The sequence below is a fragment of the Opisthocomus hoazin genome, chromosome 14, assembly GCF_030867145.1.
Source record: "Opisthocomus hoazin isolate bOpiHoa1 chromosome 14, bOpiHoa1.hap1, whole genome shotgun sequence".
NCBI classification, from domain to species: domain Eukaryota; kingdom Metazoa; phylum Chordata; class Aves; order Opisthocomiformes; family Opisthocomidae; genus Opisthocomus; species Opisthocomus hoazin.
Genome location: NC_134427.1, coordinates 17,669,275 through 17,686,900, shown reverse-complemented (window position 1 = coordinate 17,686,900; position 17,626 = coordinate 17,669,275). Strand labels below are relative to the sequence as shown.

Genomic DNA, 17,626 nt, shown 5'->3' with positions numbered 1-17,626 from the left:
AAGTCTATGAATGTAAAATACAGCTTTAAAACATACAAAATGAGAGCTGTTATTATCCTTTATACTACTGGCAAGTATTTACAGTATTTCCTGCTTTGGTACAGAAATTGGAAAGACAGACTTTTGCAGTTTAAAAATCCTTGGCTGATCCTACAGCCACACGTAATATTCATTTTAGTCCTAGTATGGACCCATTGAGGACAACAGGACTATTCCACTTTGACAAAGTTACACTTTTGCTTGCAGGATTAGGCCTAATTACACAGTCAAATAACATCACTGTAATAATAATCATCGTTTTAGTGTTTAAAGAACTGACATAGCCAACACCTGTACCATCAGAATAATTTTCTAAGGCCCCAGTGGCCTAGGATGGGGCTCTGATGGGGTTATTTTCAAAGCAGCCTAAGGGAAGCTAGGCTAAAATCCTCAGCAGCAACTTTTGTCACTAAATTCCCTTAGCCTTCTTGGAAAATTCTAGCTGAAATGCTGATTATATCTCGCTAAATCAATAGAAATATAAAATACAATGCTTCAGGAAATAGCATAAAATTGTCTCATGCTTAGTAGAATTGTAACAAGCATACAAGTCACAAACAACACTGTACAAAGCACATCTGCTAGAGGCGTTGGGACTGACACAGGTGCTGCTGTTATGAGACACAGAAAGAGCTTTACGCCTTTGGAATTGCACGGGTGCAGGTTGCTTTTCACCCAGTGCTAGAGCAGTTCCAGTTCACTGTGCCACCCTTACTCAGTCCACAGGGGTTGAGTTTACAGGAGCTGTACCTGAGTGAGGGGTGCAAGATTTGACCCTACAGCAGGAAGGCCAGATCCTTCAGTCATTTACATACATGCATAATAACTTCACTTATGTGAGGCATATGATTGAATTCAAGTGCCTGAGAAGCAGCAAAGCGCAATGTTGAGCTCAGTGAGCTCCTCCTGCGAGTAAACTTACTGCTACACATGGGAGTTTGCAGGGTCAAGCCCTCACTACGTCTCTGGAAGATACTGAACTTTTCAGTCACTTGTAGTCACAAAGTATTCAACATCTGCCTCCTGACAAGGTGACTAACACAGCTCAGGAGCCATGAGTCTTGTTTCCTAAACACAAACACACTAAGAACATAAAACTTACCAAGATGGTAGTGACTACTATAGTTCTGTTCTCCACAGACGACGTGTCATTAGAGGGCAGCTGATCTAAGGCTGGCACAAATCTTTCATATTCATTCCAATAACCAGCCTATAAAAATGGAGATTGTTACCTCACTACATATGTTTACAGGGACTCTACATGAGCTTGTAACAGGACCTGTCAAAACATCTGGCTTTGCAACACTTCTTCATGGAACACTTTTACCATTAAAAGACTACATTAGCTTTAATTTCATTTCCTTAAAGCAACAATGTTCTCCAGCCCATGTGTAAATAAATATAAGCCAAATCCAAGTAAAAACACATATTAAACTCTCCCCATCTAAATCCACATTATCGTGGTGCCTGTGGAATAAATTCCCATGTATCCACGGCATAAGAATATAGTACAGATGAGAAAATAAACTGCACAGCACTCTGAGTAAAATTCTTTGATTCTGTAATTTTTATCCATATTCTGCTGCAATGTGGACAGTGAATACGGTCCCTGCAGACATGCCTGAGCTAGCTTTAGTCGATGCACAGACGTCGTTAGCAATGCAGGCACAGTAGCGTTACCTTCAGTACGGGATACAAAACCCTCTGCGAGCACGAGGTGACGATTTGTCAGCTGGTTTGTGCTGACCTTCACGGTGCTGTGGCTACACCGCTCTGCTATTACACTAGTTTTTGTATTTGTGCACAACACAGAAGTAACACTTTTGTCTGCACGGTAAACCTAGCTGAACGGCTGGGCCACGGCCAGAGGTATTTTGTTATCAAACGTGTGCAGAAGAGTTCCAGCAGTCTCAACGGTGACTGAGCAGGTTAGGTACCTACTGCCAGGTGAAATCAGGTGGATTTACGTGCCTCGGCCACACAGACTCTTCTCTCAATACTCAGGAGACCCTGCCTACCTAATTATTTTTGAAAATCTGGCCTAAATTTCTCTTATAACAGGGATCTAGGCAACTATTCCACTCAGGATCTATACTTTATTTAGGAGACAAGACAATGAATAGCAAATCCTAATTAAAACCGAACTTATTTTCTGTTAATTTCAGAAGGTTTCTAAAATACACTGGCTCCAGCTTCATTATGGCTCCGAAGCCTGTTATGGAGAGGAAGGGAAAGATGGAGAGGAATTTAGGAGACAGGGCTGAGCACAGGACCATAATAGCAGGTATTATGCTTGGCAGTAGAAAAGCACCAGAATGGTTTGAAGGGAAAAAGTGGGGTCTGACATAGAAACCAATGAAGACATTAGGCAAGGAGAGTGGTTTGGTCCAGGAACAGAATAAAACGCGGTTCCCGGGACAGGGAAGGCAGCAAGAAGTTTCCTCAGGGCCCTGTTATTACAGCGCTTGTGTGGTATTTCTGAGTTTCATTGTTGGAATAAATATTGGTGAAGATGTGAAATCTGGATGCATATCTTGAAACTCACCTTCCGTGATCCAGCGGCTTTCATTTCATACACATCAATTGTGTAATTTGTTCTCCGCCCATAGGTATCAAACTGTATGTTCCCTGTCATTCCTTGAACTTGCACCTTAAGGGAAGAAACAGAAAAAATATTTTAATAAAAGATTCACTTAATTTTTCCCTCCATTACCTTTTGGAGGAACCCACTAGCTCTAGCACAATTTTTGTCTATATGAGAGACTTGTAGCGCTTTTGACACAGCCAGTTACACTCTTCATAACAACCACCACCCCGTTTCTCTCAGTTTCAGCTGTCCATATTCTTTGTTAGCTAGCACTCAGCTGGTGACTCACTACCGCAGAGCGAGCTGCATTTAAGTCTAAGTGAAATTAGCCCTGCATGTATGTTAAATGTTAGAAAGACTGATTCCGCCATGCTTAGTCATGCTGGGTTCACTGATACAGCACGGAGTATCAGCGAGGCACACGCAACAATTCAGTGCCATTAAACCATTCACAATATGGTACAGAGTGATTTGCGACATGGACCAGAATCCCGTATCATTGCTCGCTCCGGGAAGTGCTTTATTTTAAGATCAGTCCCAGTGTAGGAGAAAGGAATGAATGTCTTCTCTCAATGAGCACCGACAATTGTTTCTATTGCTTATGGAGTTTTGGTGTCGATCTGGATGGATGGGGGTAGAGATGGTAAGTCATTCTCATTACCTACTCACATGAATCATCTTACTGGGAAGTATGAAGCACTTTATTTCAAAGAAAATATCTTTCTTATTTCCCTGTATGAAAGGGTGAGATATTTCCACTTATCACTTATCAACACTGACAAGCTATCATCTCAGGCAGAAGGGGTAACAGTCTGAAACTTCAGCAGGGGTAACTCAGCTTTCATATTTAGCAAAATGCTGCAGAAGTTACAGGAAGAGGTGATGGAAAGCTAGTCAAAGGGAAACTGTTCAGGGCTGGTGACTGACCTGCTATTTATGGTTTACAGATGGTGCAATCAAACTTGTTACGGTGGACAAAGCTACACAAAACAGTCAAAATCCCTTGGACCCCAAATTATCCAGTAAGCCAAATTTAGACTGACATGTAAGGACTCTGATTTTTTTTTTTTTTTTAAATCAGTAAGTGGATTTGAACCTTTCTTAAAATAGTTTATATTGTTTCAGGGGTCTGGAAGACCATGTGAGTTATTCGTGTCTCCAGAAAGCCAGAGAGATGAATGGGACTTTGAAAGCCAAATTTGCCCCAAGAGGTCTTATCAACTGTTGACTGAGCAAACGTATTTGTAGGGTAGTTGACAACGTGCAGCCAAATGTGAGTTGCTGTGCCTGTGTTTGGCACTTGCTGGAAGCAGTCTGGCTACCATAGCACAGCAGTGACTGTCTCAGCAGAGCTTGTTAGGCCGGCTTCATCCCGATGCATATTGAGACATGAGCATTGCATACTTGACACCTTTTGACTTCAAATTTAATTTGTTTCTATCTTTGGTGGGAAAACTCAGTGCTCTTCAAAATCTGGCTGCATGGAGGCAGGAAGGCTCACCAGACCACAGCATGCTGCTCGTAGCAGCATGCGGAGGCAATCACAAATGGAGTGACTCTTTATAACTGCCCAGATCTGTTCAGGTACACTGTCTGCCACTGATCTGATGTCTTAGAATCAGCTTTAGAAATACAGACGTGCACAGTCTTCGAGGCTGCAGGGAAGCAGACACAGGTAATGCCTTCTTCCCTTTGGCCAGCAGGATGACTACAGTGAGGTACTGAATGTTCTGCCGGCACAGGATATTTCAAGGATGTCTTGGAAAAATTATTCTTATCTGAGTTGTTGCCACAAAGTGGAACAGACACGTTGTTAAATCAAAGTTTTTTTCCCAAAGCAAAGATTCAAGATCATTGTCTGAACAGAAGGAGAGAGTGTGATGGACATGATGGGGTCTGGAAGGCAGTGTGGGATGATCTTGGGCAGCACGTGTTGGAGGTGTATATAAACCTCACTTAGCTGACTTTGAATAGCAAGAACAATACACGGCAACCAGCTGGAAGTCAAACTTCTGCATTTTTTGCCAGTAGCAAGTTTGGCTTTGTATATCTTAGGAATCATATTTTTTTAATAAATTCTCCTGAATAAGGAAGTGTCCTCTAGCAGTGTAGGTTTTCTTTGTTGACGTGAATACCTCATTTCTCATTCAGAGGACCTTTATGTTTTGGTTGTAATTAAGTTCAAATGGACAGTACAAATTCTTTAACTATTGTGAAGGCTGAATTTAATTAACTTCTCTTCAAAAGTGTGTACTGCTACTTTAGTGAACGTGCAGTTAGGGCATTTGTTAGGAATTGACATAACAGCGTACAAAGAGCTCTGGCAATGTGAGACTGAACCATCTCTCTCACTCTTAAGAGTGATATAATCTTGATTATAACCTTCTGTAACTCATTATAACCCTCTGGTACAATCCTTCCAATTTGGTAACAGAGAAAAAGCAGTAATTAAGCTAAGTGTATGAAGGCTGACCTAGGATGGGCTTAATTCTGATCTCACTCACTCCAGTTCTGTGCCTGAATTAATAGCATCGATTCCAACAGATTTGTTTTAGAGTTATTTGAGCCAGATCAAAGGCAGATCATATTCTTGTCTCTTATATCTACAAAAATGTTATCCAATTTTTCCTGTTGTCTTGCTTTCACACACATAGCAGTATCAAAAGAGTGAAAAATCAATGAAATTTGAGACATAAATGAGGTAGGATCCCATGCAGTAACTAGTGTTCGAGATAAAAAATTGGCCATGCAGAAGGTCATCAGGCTGAGTGCAAAGTTATGCCAGGAATCAGAACTGCTTTGAGGGTAACCTGTGTCAAGGTTCAGGCTGGTGCTAAAATCTAGCAGTATTGCTGTGACCGACAACATTTTTTCCACTGCTTTAAACCAATCTGAGGTGACTTTTTACTGGCAAATTACAAAAAATGCATACACGTGTTTCAGGTCATAAACACACATATCCCTGCATGATTTACAATACACATGCTGAGGACCCAGTCTAGTTCTGTTAGTCAGATTTGCAGCCTCAGCCTGACTTTAAAACCCCCCAATATATGTCTGTTGGCAAAACGGCACATGCTTACTCTCACAGGAAGCTTGGGTGTTACAGAGGAGTCAGACTGTAGGAGCTCTGGTGTGGACAACCAGGCACCTGCTGCACTGGTGCCAGAGGGATGTGATTTTGGCCAAAGTTTTGAGAGCTAATTTGCTATGCCTTGCCCTCTGTTGAACATATTTTAGCCATCCTTGGAGTTTGTCATTAAGTTTTGTTTTCTTTCTTTCTTTCTTTCTTTTTTTTCCTGAGCAACTGCAGCTATTTGTGTGAGTACAGAAACCCTGTGTACACGGACTAGGACGCAAGTTCGGTCCCAGCGGAATTGCTGCTGCTGTGGAACATACACATTCATTAGCTGGTATTTTTGCCCTTACCATTTTCAGCGCTCTTTCTATATCAATTCCTTGGCTCCATGGTACTGCAGGGTTAGCCAGGCAGTCTCCAGCACTACCTCTCCTGGAGACATCCACACGCTGTCTTCGGAGGTAACGAAAAGCCTCTGCTATGACAAGGACTGCATCATGGGTCAGTGCAGACGTATACTAAAATTGATGCAAATAAAATATGGTGACAAACTGCAATCTTAGAATTGCCCCAGGTTTATCAGGTCTAGTCCTTTGCTTTGTTAAAATACTCTTAGAAGAATCATGCTTGCAAGCCCTTTTGCTTGCTCTGTCTTGCCACTGGTGCTTTATGTAGTTTAACAATTTCATGTATTTTAATTAACAAATTAAAGTAGTTTCACTTTGTATAGAAAATAGCAGCAAAATAACAAAACCAGTTTATAGCTGCATAAAGTTTAAATTTAATTGGAAGCTTGCTCATCTAAATGAGGTCATGACCAAGGTCTGCAATTTCATGCTGGCCCATACTGCTACCAATAGTACAGAAGAGCTCATATTTGGTTTGTGCTTGGAGTATTCTTTTTCTAACAAGACTGCCAAGACAGTTAGTTTTGGATTAAAGTTAACATAAATCATTTCTGTTTGGACTACAATCCTGATTAGGTAGCATCTGTGGCAAGGAACAGATCAGATTACTTTTCTTAGAAGACAGCTATACAAACAAGTAATCACAAAATACACTTTAGGCATTGCATCTCCCTGGGAATTGTCCATCTGCCTTCCCTTACTCCATGGTGAATCTGAAGAGAGTGGTAAGCTCTCAGAAACAAAACCCCCAGACTCCTGAACTGCTTGTTCATGTTGCTGCCAACTTCACCCACTGCTTGTCTTATGTATCTGGCGGCACCCCCCAACACTATAAATTTAGTATCACCTATGAAATGTCATGGAGGTGTTATTTGCACATTTCTTCCATGTTTGTGTTTGTCTTAAAGTTCTTCCAGAAGAAGTGGAAGAACTTCACCCAGAGTGGCCCAGGCTTTGCATATGACATCACTGGTTTTCACCGGCACCACAGCACACCTGTAATACAAGGGTCTGCGCACAGGAGACCATTTTAACGTGTACCTACTGGGAGCAACTGAATGTGCTCAGTGTGCAAGACCAGATTTCAAACCCATTGTAACTGACCCTTCCTATTTCCGCAGTGCTTGTAAGAGAATGAAGAGAAGAAAAAAAGAATGGAAGGGGATCTGCCTGCACTGGTGCGCCTGTGCTGCTTTGGGCCGTCTGTGTGATACCATAGAGGTCCTGGCTCCCAGTGAACTTCACACTGGAGCTAGTGCCAGAAGACACGCTGCCCATGCGGGAATTAGAAAGGGGCAAATCCAAGTTTTAACTGCACGTTCAGCTACTCTCTTTGTGGATACAACTTATTAAATTCAGAAGAAGTTAATTCTATCCTGTAGGGCAGATAGCACAATCAGTGGTCTGCATTTCTTAAAAATGTGTATTATCTTATTGCAAGCTCTTCAGTTTGATGTAAAGCCTTAGGAAATCTGCACAGAACAAGGCGTGTCTGCATGTGCAGATCAGGAGAACCAGATCTGATAAAAAAGAGTGGAAAGGTATAGTTGTGAAGAACGTTGCACTGCAGCCATTTTTACTGAGTTTTAAGTGACAGCAGTTTATAAACTGCTACTGGGTGTGTGCGGGGCGGTACCCGCTCTGACTGTATCTAGGTACATGGTCTCGATTCATCCTGCCCACCTTTACCTCGTCCTGTGATGCTTTGCAATGATCGCCCTCTCCTCTTTCAGTAAGTTAACAAAGGGTGTACGTCACATTCCACACAACAATATAGCACCAGACAGTAATTATAAGGTATTTGTTCTTGTATTAAAAAAATCTTGTAATAGCTGTCCAATCTAGCACTACGTAAAACTTACAGGCTGATAATTTCTTCAGCAGACTGCGTCAATTGCCAGTTACCTTAATGCAGTCCCTTCCAAGTCCTGCCAAGAGAGCTATCTAATTTTCTACTTTATTTGAATTCTACTTACAAATGCATGAGCATGCAAACAGAAAAAAAGAGAGAGGAAAGGGAAAGACTGATAAAATAGCGAACAAATTAAACACCAGGGCTTTAATCTCTAGGCAATTTTATTTCCTAATCAAAAATATTGTACATCAATTTTTAAGTATGAATCTTTTTGTCTGACTGACAAATACTGTGCACATTTCTATAACGAGTGTTACATTTGTGGAAAAGTAATGTAATCTTTGTGTTTGTACCACATACACAGGATTATTTTTCAAGGATGGAGAATAATTTTTTCCTCAAGGTAAATTGCTTTCAAGTGGAATAAAATCTTCCCAGGTTAACTTACATATTTCAGAGCTTCTAAAATTAGTATGATACTTATCTTCACTTCTGCATCACTTCTAGGAAGCTTTAGAAAGCAGGTCCTAATCAACAGGGAACAATACACTAAGCTGAGTCTTGTGGGCCTCTGCCTTTCCTTGCTTCCTCTGAAATGCCAGCAAGGTTGTGCGACGGCATGGGATTAAGATAATTTTCCTTCTCCATAGAAATCACATGATCCCAGGGGTGGGAAAGTATGCCTCCAAACGGCACTGGCCTTACTGCAGCAGAACCACGTAACTGGCTCCTATTCCACCTGCAGTCCAACACAGCGCTACTGCCCACCCTGGTATCCCTCATGCACAGGACTGGAATATATTTTTCCTTTCTAGCTAGTATTTTATGCTTCCTTAATTCTTACTAATATCAAGAAATTACTCCAGTTTATCAGAGTAACTTTGAAATCCAAATCTGTTCATCAGTTTGCACGCGTCCCTCCCAAATCAAGCAGGAAAGACATGAACTGTCTCATCATGGCTGTGGTTCTCAGATAGGTTTGGCTTCCCTGATGCAGTCAGTATATATGATGTGGAAGACTCCACTCCTCGGAGTGACAGAATTTAAGGTACTCTTATCTATCACCAGCCCCAGGTTTTATTCACTTCTGTGTACTGATGAAAAAGAACAGGCCTCACCAAAAGAGGAAGAGAAAGAAGGAACAGAACAGGAATATTAATAACATTCAGTGGTCCTAGAAGATTTGATGACTTCAGTCACTGGACAGAGTATTGGACAGTGAATAGCATCCCTCTCTGCTACAGAGATAGACTGGACAGTGAATAGTATTCCTCTCTGCTACAGAGATACTGAGGCAGAAAAAAACCTGGGGCAGATATTAACAGGTTGCGAGTCTCCTAATAACAGTGGCCTTTAGTTCATCCAATCTACAACAGTTTTGGTGAACCTGGGATGACCATTCATTCAAAAAAATCTGGAAAACTTTATTGGCTGCAGATACAACATCCAGAGTGTTTAAGTAAAGGACAGTGGTGCAAAACACAGAGTTAGATTAAGAGGGCAACTGTCAGCAGTGACTAGGAGGTGGCAGTGCTCCTCAGTGAATCCAGAGCTACTTTATTTTGCACATAAAACACTCTATTAGCATTAAAACTGACTAGTAACCCACAGTCTGCACCTAAAAACTAACCTAACTAGCCCCCAGCCCTACCCCAAGACTAACTCTAAAAGTTCATGTTAAAAGTTTTTACATCCACTGCACAATGCCAAGATTTGCAAGACCAGGGCTTTGCTTCTGAAGAACTCCCACTGCAGTGGGCACTCATATCCAACTAACAGCCTCGGCCTCCTTCTCTCTTCTGCAAGGGCAGTGAATGTTGCAACACACTCTAATCAGACATCTGTCTCATATACACGCACACACCTGGGGTTGAAAAAACCTAAAGAAATGTTAAAAGCAACTCATATAGTGTCCATCACCGTCAGGGTAAAATAAATACCTTTAATGGTGAGTTTTTGGCTTCAGGGAATTCTCTTTCATCAAGCCTCACCCAGCGCTGTAGAAACTGCTGAACGATTGGGTTTTCATTATTAACAATCTGGAATCCAGTAACGTTGGCACCTCCATGCATTACTCTCTCCAGAACAATGTCTGTGAAACCCTGGGAATGCAGAAAACAAGAACCATTGCCATCCAAAGCCCCTTTTCTTTGGCTCAGTTTTACCTGCCGTAAGCGTAGCACAAAAGAAACTGATTAATTTCCCTCTTGTTAGCTGCAAATGTTCTACCAAGGAGACAATTACTACCACAACTGGCGTTGTGATAGTGGCATAGAATAGAATCTAGAATGTCTGCCTTTGCGATAGAAAAGTGCCCTGCTGTGTTGTGGCAATGTGGTACGTAATATCCACTGGTCAGAAAGAAAACAGTGGGGCAACTTGAAAATACTATTTCCTCTTTTCTCCTCATCGTGGTGAAAACTGGTCAAAGAGCTCAATCCCATCTGGGTAGCAAAGTGCGCATGAAGGCTCAGCGCTGGGAGCAGAAAACCACTTACCGCCCATACTGTTCTGTGGAAGCAAAGCACACACCTCCGTTTCAGGCAGCTCTCCGTCACAGCGTCACTTAACATTTCACTTGCAAACATAATGGTATGATTCTCTCCCACTCTGTTGTTATTTATATCAGGCAGTAAATTGGTGTCTTTTTGATTAGTGAGACTTGATTGCAGTCATGTTTATCTGAATGTCAATGGTTACGCATGCTAAAATGCAACCCAGAGTAAGAACCCCTGTATTTCTATCTACACACTTATCAGTGAGACCATGACTGGTCCTTACAATGCAAAAATGACATATCTTGAAGTCATACAGTACTTCTACTGAATAAGGGTATTTTAAAATTTGTCTTTTCTGCTTTAATCACACCAAAATGTGGATACAGAGAATCTTCTAAGTGGGATTGCTAAGTTGAAAGTGTGAGTTTTGGAAAAACATTTTTCCACTCACAGTAGACACAGAACCCCAAAATTAGCCTTGCTGCAGGATTAATTTCAATATAACACTTTTTCTAAGGAACTCTAGCAGATGCTGCTTCAAATGCATCATAAACACCCCTGAAAGGCAGTTCTAGAATCCAGAAGTTCTGATACAGATAAAAATGTACTGCCTTGTCCTGGTAGGTCAACACATACACAGGCACAACCCTACACTCTGAAATACAAAAGAACAGCTAAACAGCCTGGCTGGTTTACTTGATCGAATTGTTCTAATTTGCAGCTTTTAACCACCCATTTTATACACAACTCTGCTACAATTATTTTTCCTGGAGTGCTTAAATTTCATATATGCTACATAGAAGATTATGGTTATCAACTGTCTTATTTATGAGGATACAAATTAGTGGAAAACATGTAATTAAATTATTATTTTAAAACTAGTAGAGGATACAAGATTCTTAGACAAAAGAAAGGCCGTACTTGAGTCCAAATGACTATAACATACAAGCTCTAGTGTTTATTGAAGTTATTTCTCAGAATCCAAGAACTCACCCATGCATTTCCTCTTTTGCTGATTAAAGTTGCCACAATCTGAATGGACTATATCACCCTCTAAAACTCATCTACACTTGTAACGAAGAAAAGTTCTTACCAGGTTAGCTAACATGTAGTGATAACCTCGAGAATGTTTGCCGAGGATTACAACCTGTGTGAAGAAAAAAATTATGCATTATTCGGTTGCAAGAGGATGACTCTTAACTAATGGAAAACAGCCAGAGAACGAACATTTTGGTAATCCTCTATGCCCAGTCCATGGGCAGCACGATTATTACAGCCCTGTGGCTTTACAGACACGATGCAGCCATTTGTATTTTTAAAACACACAGGCAGAGTACAAAGAAGAGTAACTCACAAGGCTGAGCAGACTCTGCTTGGGAGATGACCTTACCTGGCAATCTCACTCTTGTGATCACAGTGTCTCCCCTGTGGACCAGGTTAATTTTCTAGAATCATGGAATCATTAAGGTTGCAAAAGACCTCCAAGATCATCCGGTCCAACCGCCAACCCAATGCCATGACGCCTGCTAAACCATGTCCTGAAGTGCCATATCTACATGGTTTTTGAACCCCTCCAGGGATGGTGACTCCACCGCTTCCCTGGGCAGCCTGCTCCAATGCCTGACCGCTCTTTCAGTATGGAATTTTTTCCTAATATCCAACCTAAACCTCCCCTGATGCAACTTGAGGACATTTCAGTTATCAGTTCAAGTATTTCGGTTCTGAAATGAGGTAAGACTATATCTACCCACTCAGTAAACTCCTGTTTAATTTGTTCTTTGTTTATGGAGCATATGAGAGGTGGGTGACACCGTGCTTATTAAACTGTACCAGCACAGCAGGCCTCGGCAGGCTCCAAGTCATACAGGGGGTTTCCTGCCATGAGAACCCTGGCCAAGCCTTGTCACATACGAATGCTTAAATTCCTGAAGTTACAAGCAATGACTTTAATTGCCTTTTGACAGCTTTCAAAAGGCCTGAAAACTTGTTGCATCCAGTGCATCTAAATAGACACATCTTACCTCACGTGTTTAGCGAACATTTATACTAAATGTGATGCTGCACATTCCACTAAACAAACATCTCCTGCCATCCCTGACCCCACTTGGGCATCTCTCTGTACAAATGAAGTCATTAAACGGAATCGCTAAGAGACAAAAAAGCAGCAGGACGAACTGAGCAGCTGGATTCTGTATGGGCAACAGGGAGGAGTGGAGGCAGAGCTGTCTGGCAAGCCTGAATTCTGCCATCCTGAGCGCTCATGGCCACTCCAGCCACACTGTGCTTTTTCAGAAAGGAGAAAAAAACACAGTTCCCACATCTATGCAGCTGGCTGCAACAACCCTTGTGCAAGATTATGCCACTGCATTTAGCACTATTCCCTTGCCTTCAGATTATAATCTCAGTAACACCCATCCAGTCCCACAGCCATCAGGTGAACAATGTCCAAAAGTAAGAATTTAATTAATAATTGTAGGGATTACGTGTGTGTCAAAACAGAATCAAACTTACCAGACTTGCTGGGTTAAACTAATAGAAGTTAAAAATAGCAAACATAACGCTGGCAATACACCACAGGTGTATCACTGACTGTATCCTATGAGCTGCTCAAGTGAACAGATGATGCTTTTTGATGGAGAATCATCTGAAAATCTATGCGTACCATACTAACGTACTTCTCCGTGGTCACAGATAAACGCTCCAATTGCCACACTCTAAAAGACATCTTTTCAACATGACCACTTCTGTCTTTGCTAAAAACAGATGACATTTGAGTCATTGACTTTAGATATACTGCTGAGCCTGTTAAAGTTCTTGATTAAATTATTAAGTTCCCAGTTGCTTCTTTGGGTTGTCTTGTCCTTAATAGATGCCATTTCTTTTAAATTCACATTTAGTTCTGTAGGAATTTGCATGCTTCCAGCAGTCTGAAAATAAATTGCTGTTCAGGTCCTCTTGAGAACTGTATGTACACTCTGTTGGTAGAGAGCATCCGCTTTCCTACACTCACATTCGTTTTCTACAGAAATGTGCAGGCTTCCTTCAGCTCATCTGGAGCGCATGCTATTTGCATACTGAAATCTTTGTATGTTTTAATTTCACCTTAAAGGCAGTAATTTACTTTTAAAAGGTTAGAGACAAAGAACAACTCTGTTGTTATAACCTTAATAACAAATAAGAAAGCTTCTACACTTCTATCCAGAAATGTGCTTATTTATGAGAAAAATACCACGGCAGACAAAGTCAGAGGCTGTAAGAAAAACATACATGGAGCTGCTACAGGCATCAGGAGCAATACTGCAAATAGGAAATGTAGGGCTCATTAGCATAGATCAGACTCAACTTCCATCTCATCTGTTGTCAAGTCTCCAAATGACCAGAAATAATTCCGTTTAGCCCCTGAGAGAGGTCCAACGTACTACAGTCAAGCTTTAATTCATAAAGCATCTTTCAGAAGTGACCTGCCAGTATTCCTACTCACATGATCAACCACAATAGTTCATAATTATTTAACTGGATCTTAACAACGCTTTTACAATTCACTACACATGCTATCCTAAATCTTAACAAGCACAGCTCTCCTCTCCCCTCACTTTCCACCCCCTACCAACTGTCCAGCATCTTGAACAGAACTCCTGGATTAGCCAGCTCAGCAGAAACAATCACAGACATCCGCGTTACTCCTAGGGGAGCGAAGGGACAGATAAAGCTTCCTTATGAAGAAAGAAAACAGCAGTATAACAAATAAATCTCATCAACTGCTTATATATTGTGAAGCTTATATAGAAAGTGGGATATTGAATAGTGCTGGTGAATAGAAAGCCAGGATTACAGGACAAGGATTTCACAGAGCTACATGTCTTCGGCAAGTTTCACTTCCGAGACTTAATATTGCTTTCACCTTGACTGAAAGAAAAGCTTATAAGATTTTATACTGAACAAAGGAGGAGGGAAAAAAAATGGCTGGAAACTATCATGAATAATTCAGACTTCTGATCCCACATAATTCTTGCCTTGTAGATAAAAAGATCATAATATCAGGTTTGACATAGAATCAAATAAAAGTTTGTATTTTTAATTAACTCTTTGGATATTTACAATTAATTAACAGAAAATCTAGAGGGAACATAATGAAAATGTATCTGGTTTTAAAATAAAAGTCAAATCTGCTGGCCAGGACCAGGCTTACTGGAAGTAGAGACCTACATGCCAGATTTGAGAAATTAAATCAGCATTGCCAACTTTAGTTTTTCATTTGCCTGAGGAAGTTTTTTTTTTGAATGAAACCATAAAGACAACTTGGTTTCCACAGCATCAGTCATCATGGTAATAAATAGGCAACTACAATTTTTTGCATTAGCTTTTACATTTTTCTTATAGTTTTGGAAGATAGCATTATAGAGATTAACTGGCTAATATCAGATCAATACGGAGCATCATCATATTTCTAAAGCGAGAATGATGATTCTCTCATGATGTAGTTGAAAGGCTACACAACACCTAAGAGGAAGGACAGTGAAGAGAAAGCAAAATAACTTTAATACTAACCCCACAGTTACTCCGCTACCTTTTGGCTTATTCCCTACTCCAATTACAACCACAGCTAGTTCCTGGTCTAGAATGTGGATCTGGGTTTTCTGGCCATGAAAATTAAATGTTGGAGCTAAGGATGAAGGGAGCATTACGAGGAGACTGGTGAACTCTTAGATGATGGTCAAGGCAAGGGAGCCATTTTAAACAGTAGTGATGGAGACAGATCCAGGGGCTTCGCTGGCATATTCCTCCACGGACTTGATGAGGAACCAGAATGATAAGAACAGAGTGTGTAGATGAACAGCAGTAACAGACCAGAGGCAAGAAAAAGATGTGTTAAAGGAAGAAAAGACTCTGTGGGCTCAAAGGAAATCAGGTGATGAAAGAATAGCTCAAGTTCGGTAGGTGGGACTGAGCAGTCATATTTTGTCTTTCAAAAATTTCAATGATTTTCCTCTGATTCATAAAAGGGAAAGGTAATTTTTCTTTTATGGATGGAGAAATCACAGAACAGGTGAGGTTGGCAGGGGCCTCTGCAGATTGTCTATTCCAACCCCCTCGCTCAAATCAGGGGCAGCTGGAGCAGGCTGCTCAGGACTGTGTCCAGCCAGGTTTTGAATATCCCCAAAGACACAGATTCCACAACCTCTCTGGGCAGCCTGTTTCCATGTCTGACCACCTTCACAGTAAAACTTATTTTTCCTATGTTCAAACAGAATTTGCTGCATTTCCATTTGTGCCCTTGCCTCCTGTCTTGTCAGTGGGCACCGCTGAGACTCTGAAACTCAGACTCTTCGAGAGAGTTTGGCTCCATCTTCTTCATTCCTTCCCATCAGGTATTTGTAGCCATTATTAGTATCCCCCCCGTGAGCTGTACCTCCTCCAGGCTAAGCAACTCCAGTTCTCTCAGCCTTTCCGTGTACATCAGATGCTCCCATCCCTCCAGCGTCGTAGGGGCTCTTCACTGGACTTGCTCCAGGATGTCCATGTCTTTCCTATACTAGTGAGCCCAGAATTGTACACAGCACTTCAGACGCAGCCTCACCAGGGCTAAGCAGAGGGGAAGGATCACCCCCATTGACCTGCTGACAAAGCTAATCCTATGCAGCCCAGGATGCTGTCGGTGCTCTTTGCTCTGAGAGCGCAGTGCTGGCTTGCAGTCGTCTGCCAGGACCCCAAGATCTTCTCCGCAGAGCTGCTTTCCAGCCAGGAAGCCTCTACCCGCCCTGTACTGATCGATACACGGGGTTCCTCCTCCCCACGTGCAGGGCTTCGCGTTTCCCTTTGTTCAACTTCATGAGGTTCCTTCCTGTCCACTTCACCAGCCTGGCAAAATATTGCAGCACAACCACCTGGTGTATCAACCACTCCTCCCCATTTGATATCATCTGCAAACTTGCTGAGAGTGCACTCCGTCCCATAACCATCAGATCATTCAGAGAAGCTAAACAGCATTAGTACCAGTACCCTTAGGGTGCTCCAAATAGTAACTAGCCTCTAGCTGGCCGTTGTGTTGCTGACCACAACCCTCCAAGCCCAGCAGCTCATTCACTTTTAAATCCACTTTACTGCCCCTGTGGGCTTGGATTTTAAACAGTCATTGAAAAATACAAGCTAAGAGGATATGCTTACACTTTTATCTAGAGAAGTAGCTATCACGATTTTGGCAGCAGTGGAAAGAAAACTACCATGTCCAATTAATACCTGTTTGGAGCTCATTTTCCCTTCATTTGAATGCACTGCCATCTGGTCAGTTTAGTCTGTATAATCAAAGTTATTTATCATCCTTTATTTACAAATGAAAAAAAAGAAAGAAAAAAAATTAGATCACAAATGTACAGACTACCTCATCTACAGCTCAAAACCCTGATATTTTATGAGTCTATTAGATCTTTCCATACCATAAAACACGGATGCTGACAGGCAGTATTGCCACAAAGAAGGTCTAAAGATTTTCACTGTGCTTTTCATACCTGACAAGTGGCAGAAATATGCCACTTAAATGGAATGACAGGCAGAGATCTGACCTGCTGTAATGTGTCTTTCCATTTCAACCATATCTAGGAACAATGAGGCAGTTTAACTCTAGAACTCTTCTTTCCTAGGTTTTAAAAAGACAGCAAGAAAAATGAGATTTCTATAAGCTCAGAGTAAAAAAGGATTTTGTTGTCTTTGTTGAGGTTATTCATGCATTAATTTGGGTTCCACTTTTGCAGAAAGCCCACATTGAACTTCAAGTATTTCTAATGATTTTTAAGTATACGTGTAAGCTTCTGAGGACAGCAGAGCGTAGCTACCTCCGGCTGAGCAGTAATGTGCCTTTACACCTTGCCAGAGAAATACAATTATGACACCTCTGCCTTCGAAGCAGTGTGCAAACGCCAGAAGCGATGCATTGATTCTTTCTTTTCATCAGCAACCAAGCAAAACAGGTAAGTGGACTCAGGTCTACAAAAATCTCAACAGCATGGTCAGGATCAGGTATCAGTGTTGATTGCACTTGGTGAGAACAGCATGGATAACAAGGCCCTGCTACCTCGAGAGTTGCAACAACTGTCTGGCAAGCCTAAATTGTTGTGGAGCACACCACCTTCTCTCCTGGGTATCAGGTCAGGTGTTTTCTAATTT

At 41.5% G+C, this 17,626-nt stretch overlaps 1 protein-coding gene across 3 annotated transcripts in view; it reads right to left on the bottom strand.

Annotated features, from left to right (window-relative positions):
- GRIA3 (glutamate ionotropic receptor AMPA type subunit 3) overlaps window positions 1-17,626 on the bottom strand; it is a 155,824-nt gene that overhangs the window by 55,773 nt on the left and 82,425 nt on the right. For all 3 annotated transcript variants that reach the window (XM_075435790.1, XM_075435789.1, XM_075435788.1), the window contains exons 5-9: window positions 11,559-11,612; window positions 9,908-10,069; window positions 6,056-6,223; window positions 2,585-2,689; window positions 1,142-1,249 (exon numbers count right to left, since the gene is read on the bottom strand). In XM_075435790.1, the coding sequence (XP_075291905.1) occupies window positions 1,142-1,249; window positions 2,585-2,689; window positions 6,056-6,223; window positions 9,908-10,069; window positions 11,559-11,612 (597 nt within the window). The remainder of the gene's footprint in view (window positions 1-1,141; window positions 1,250-2,584; window positions 2,690-6,055; window positions 6,224-9,907; window positions 10,070-11,558; window positions 11,613-17,626) is intronic.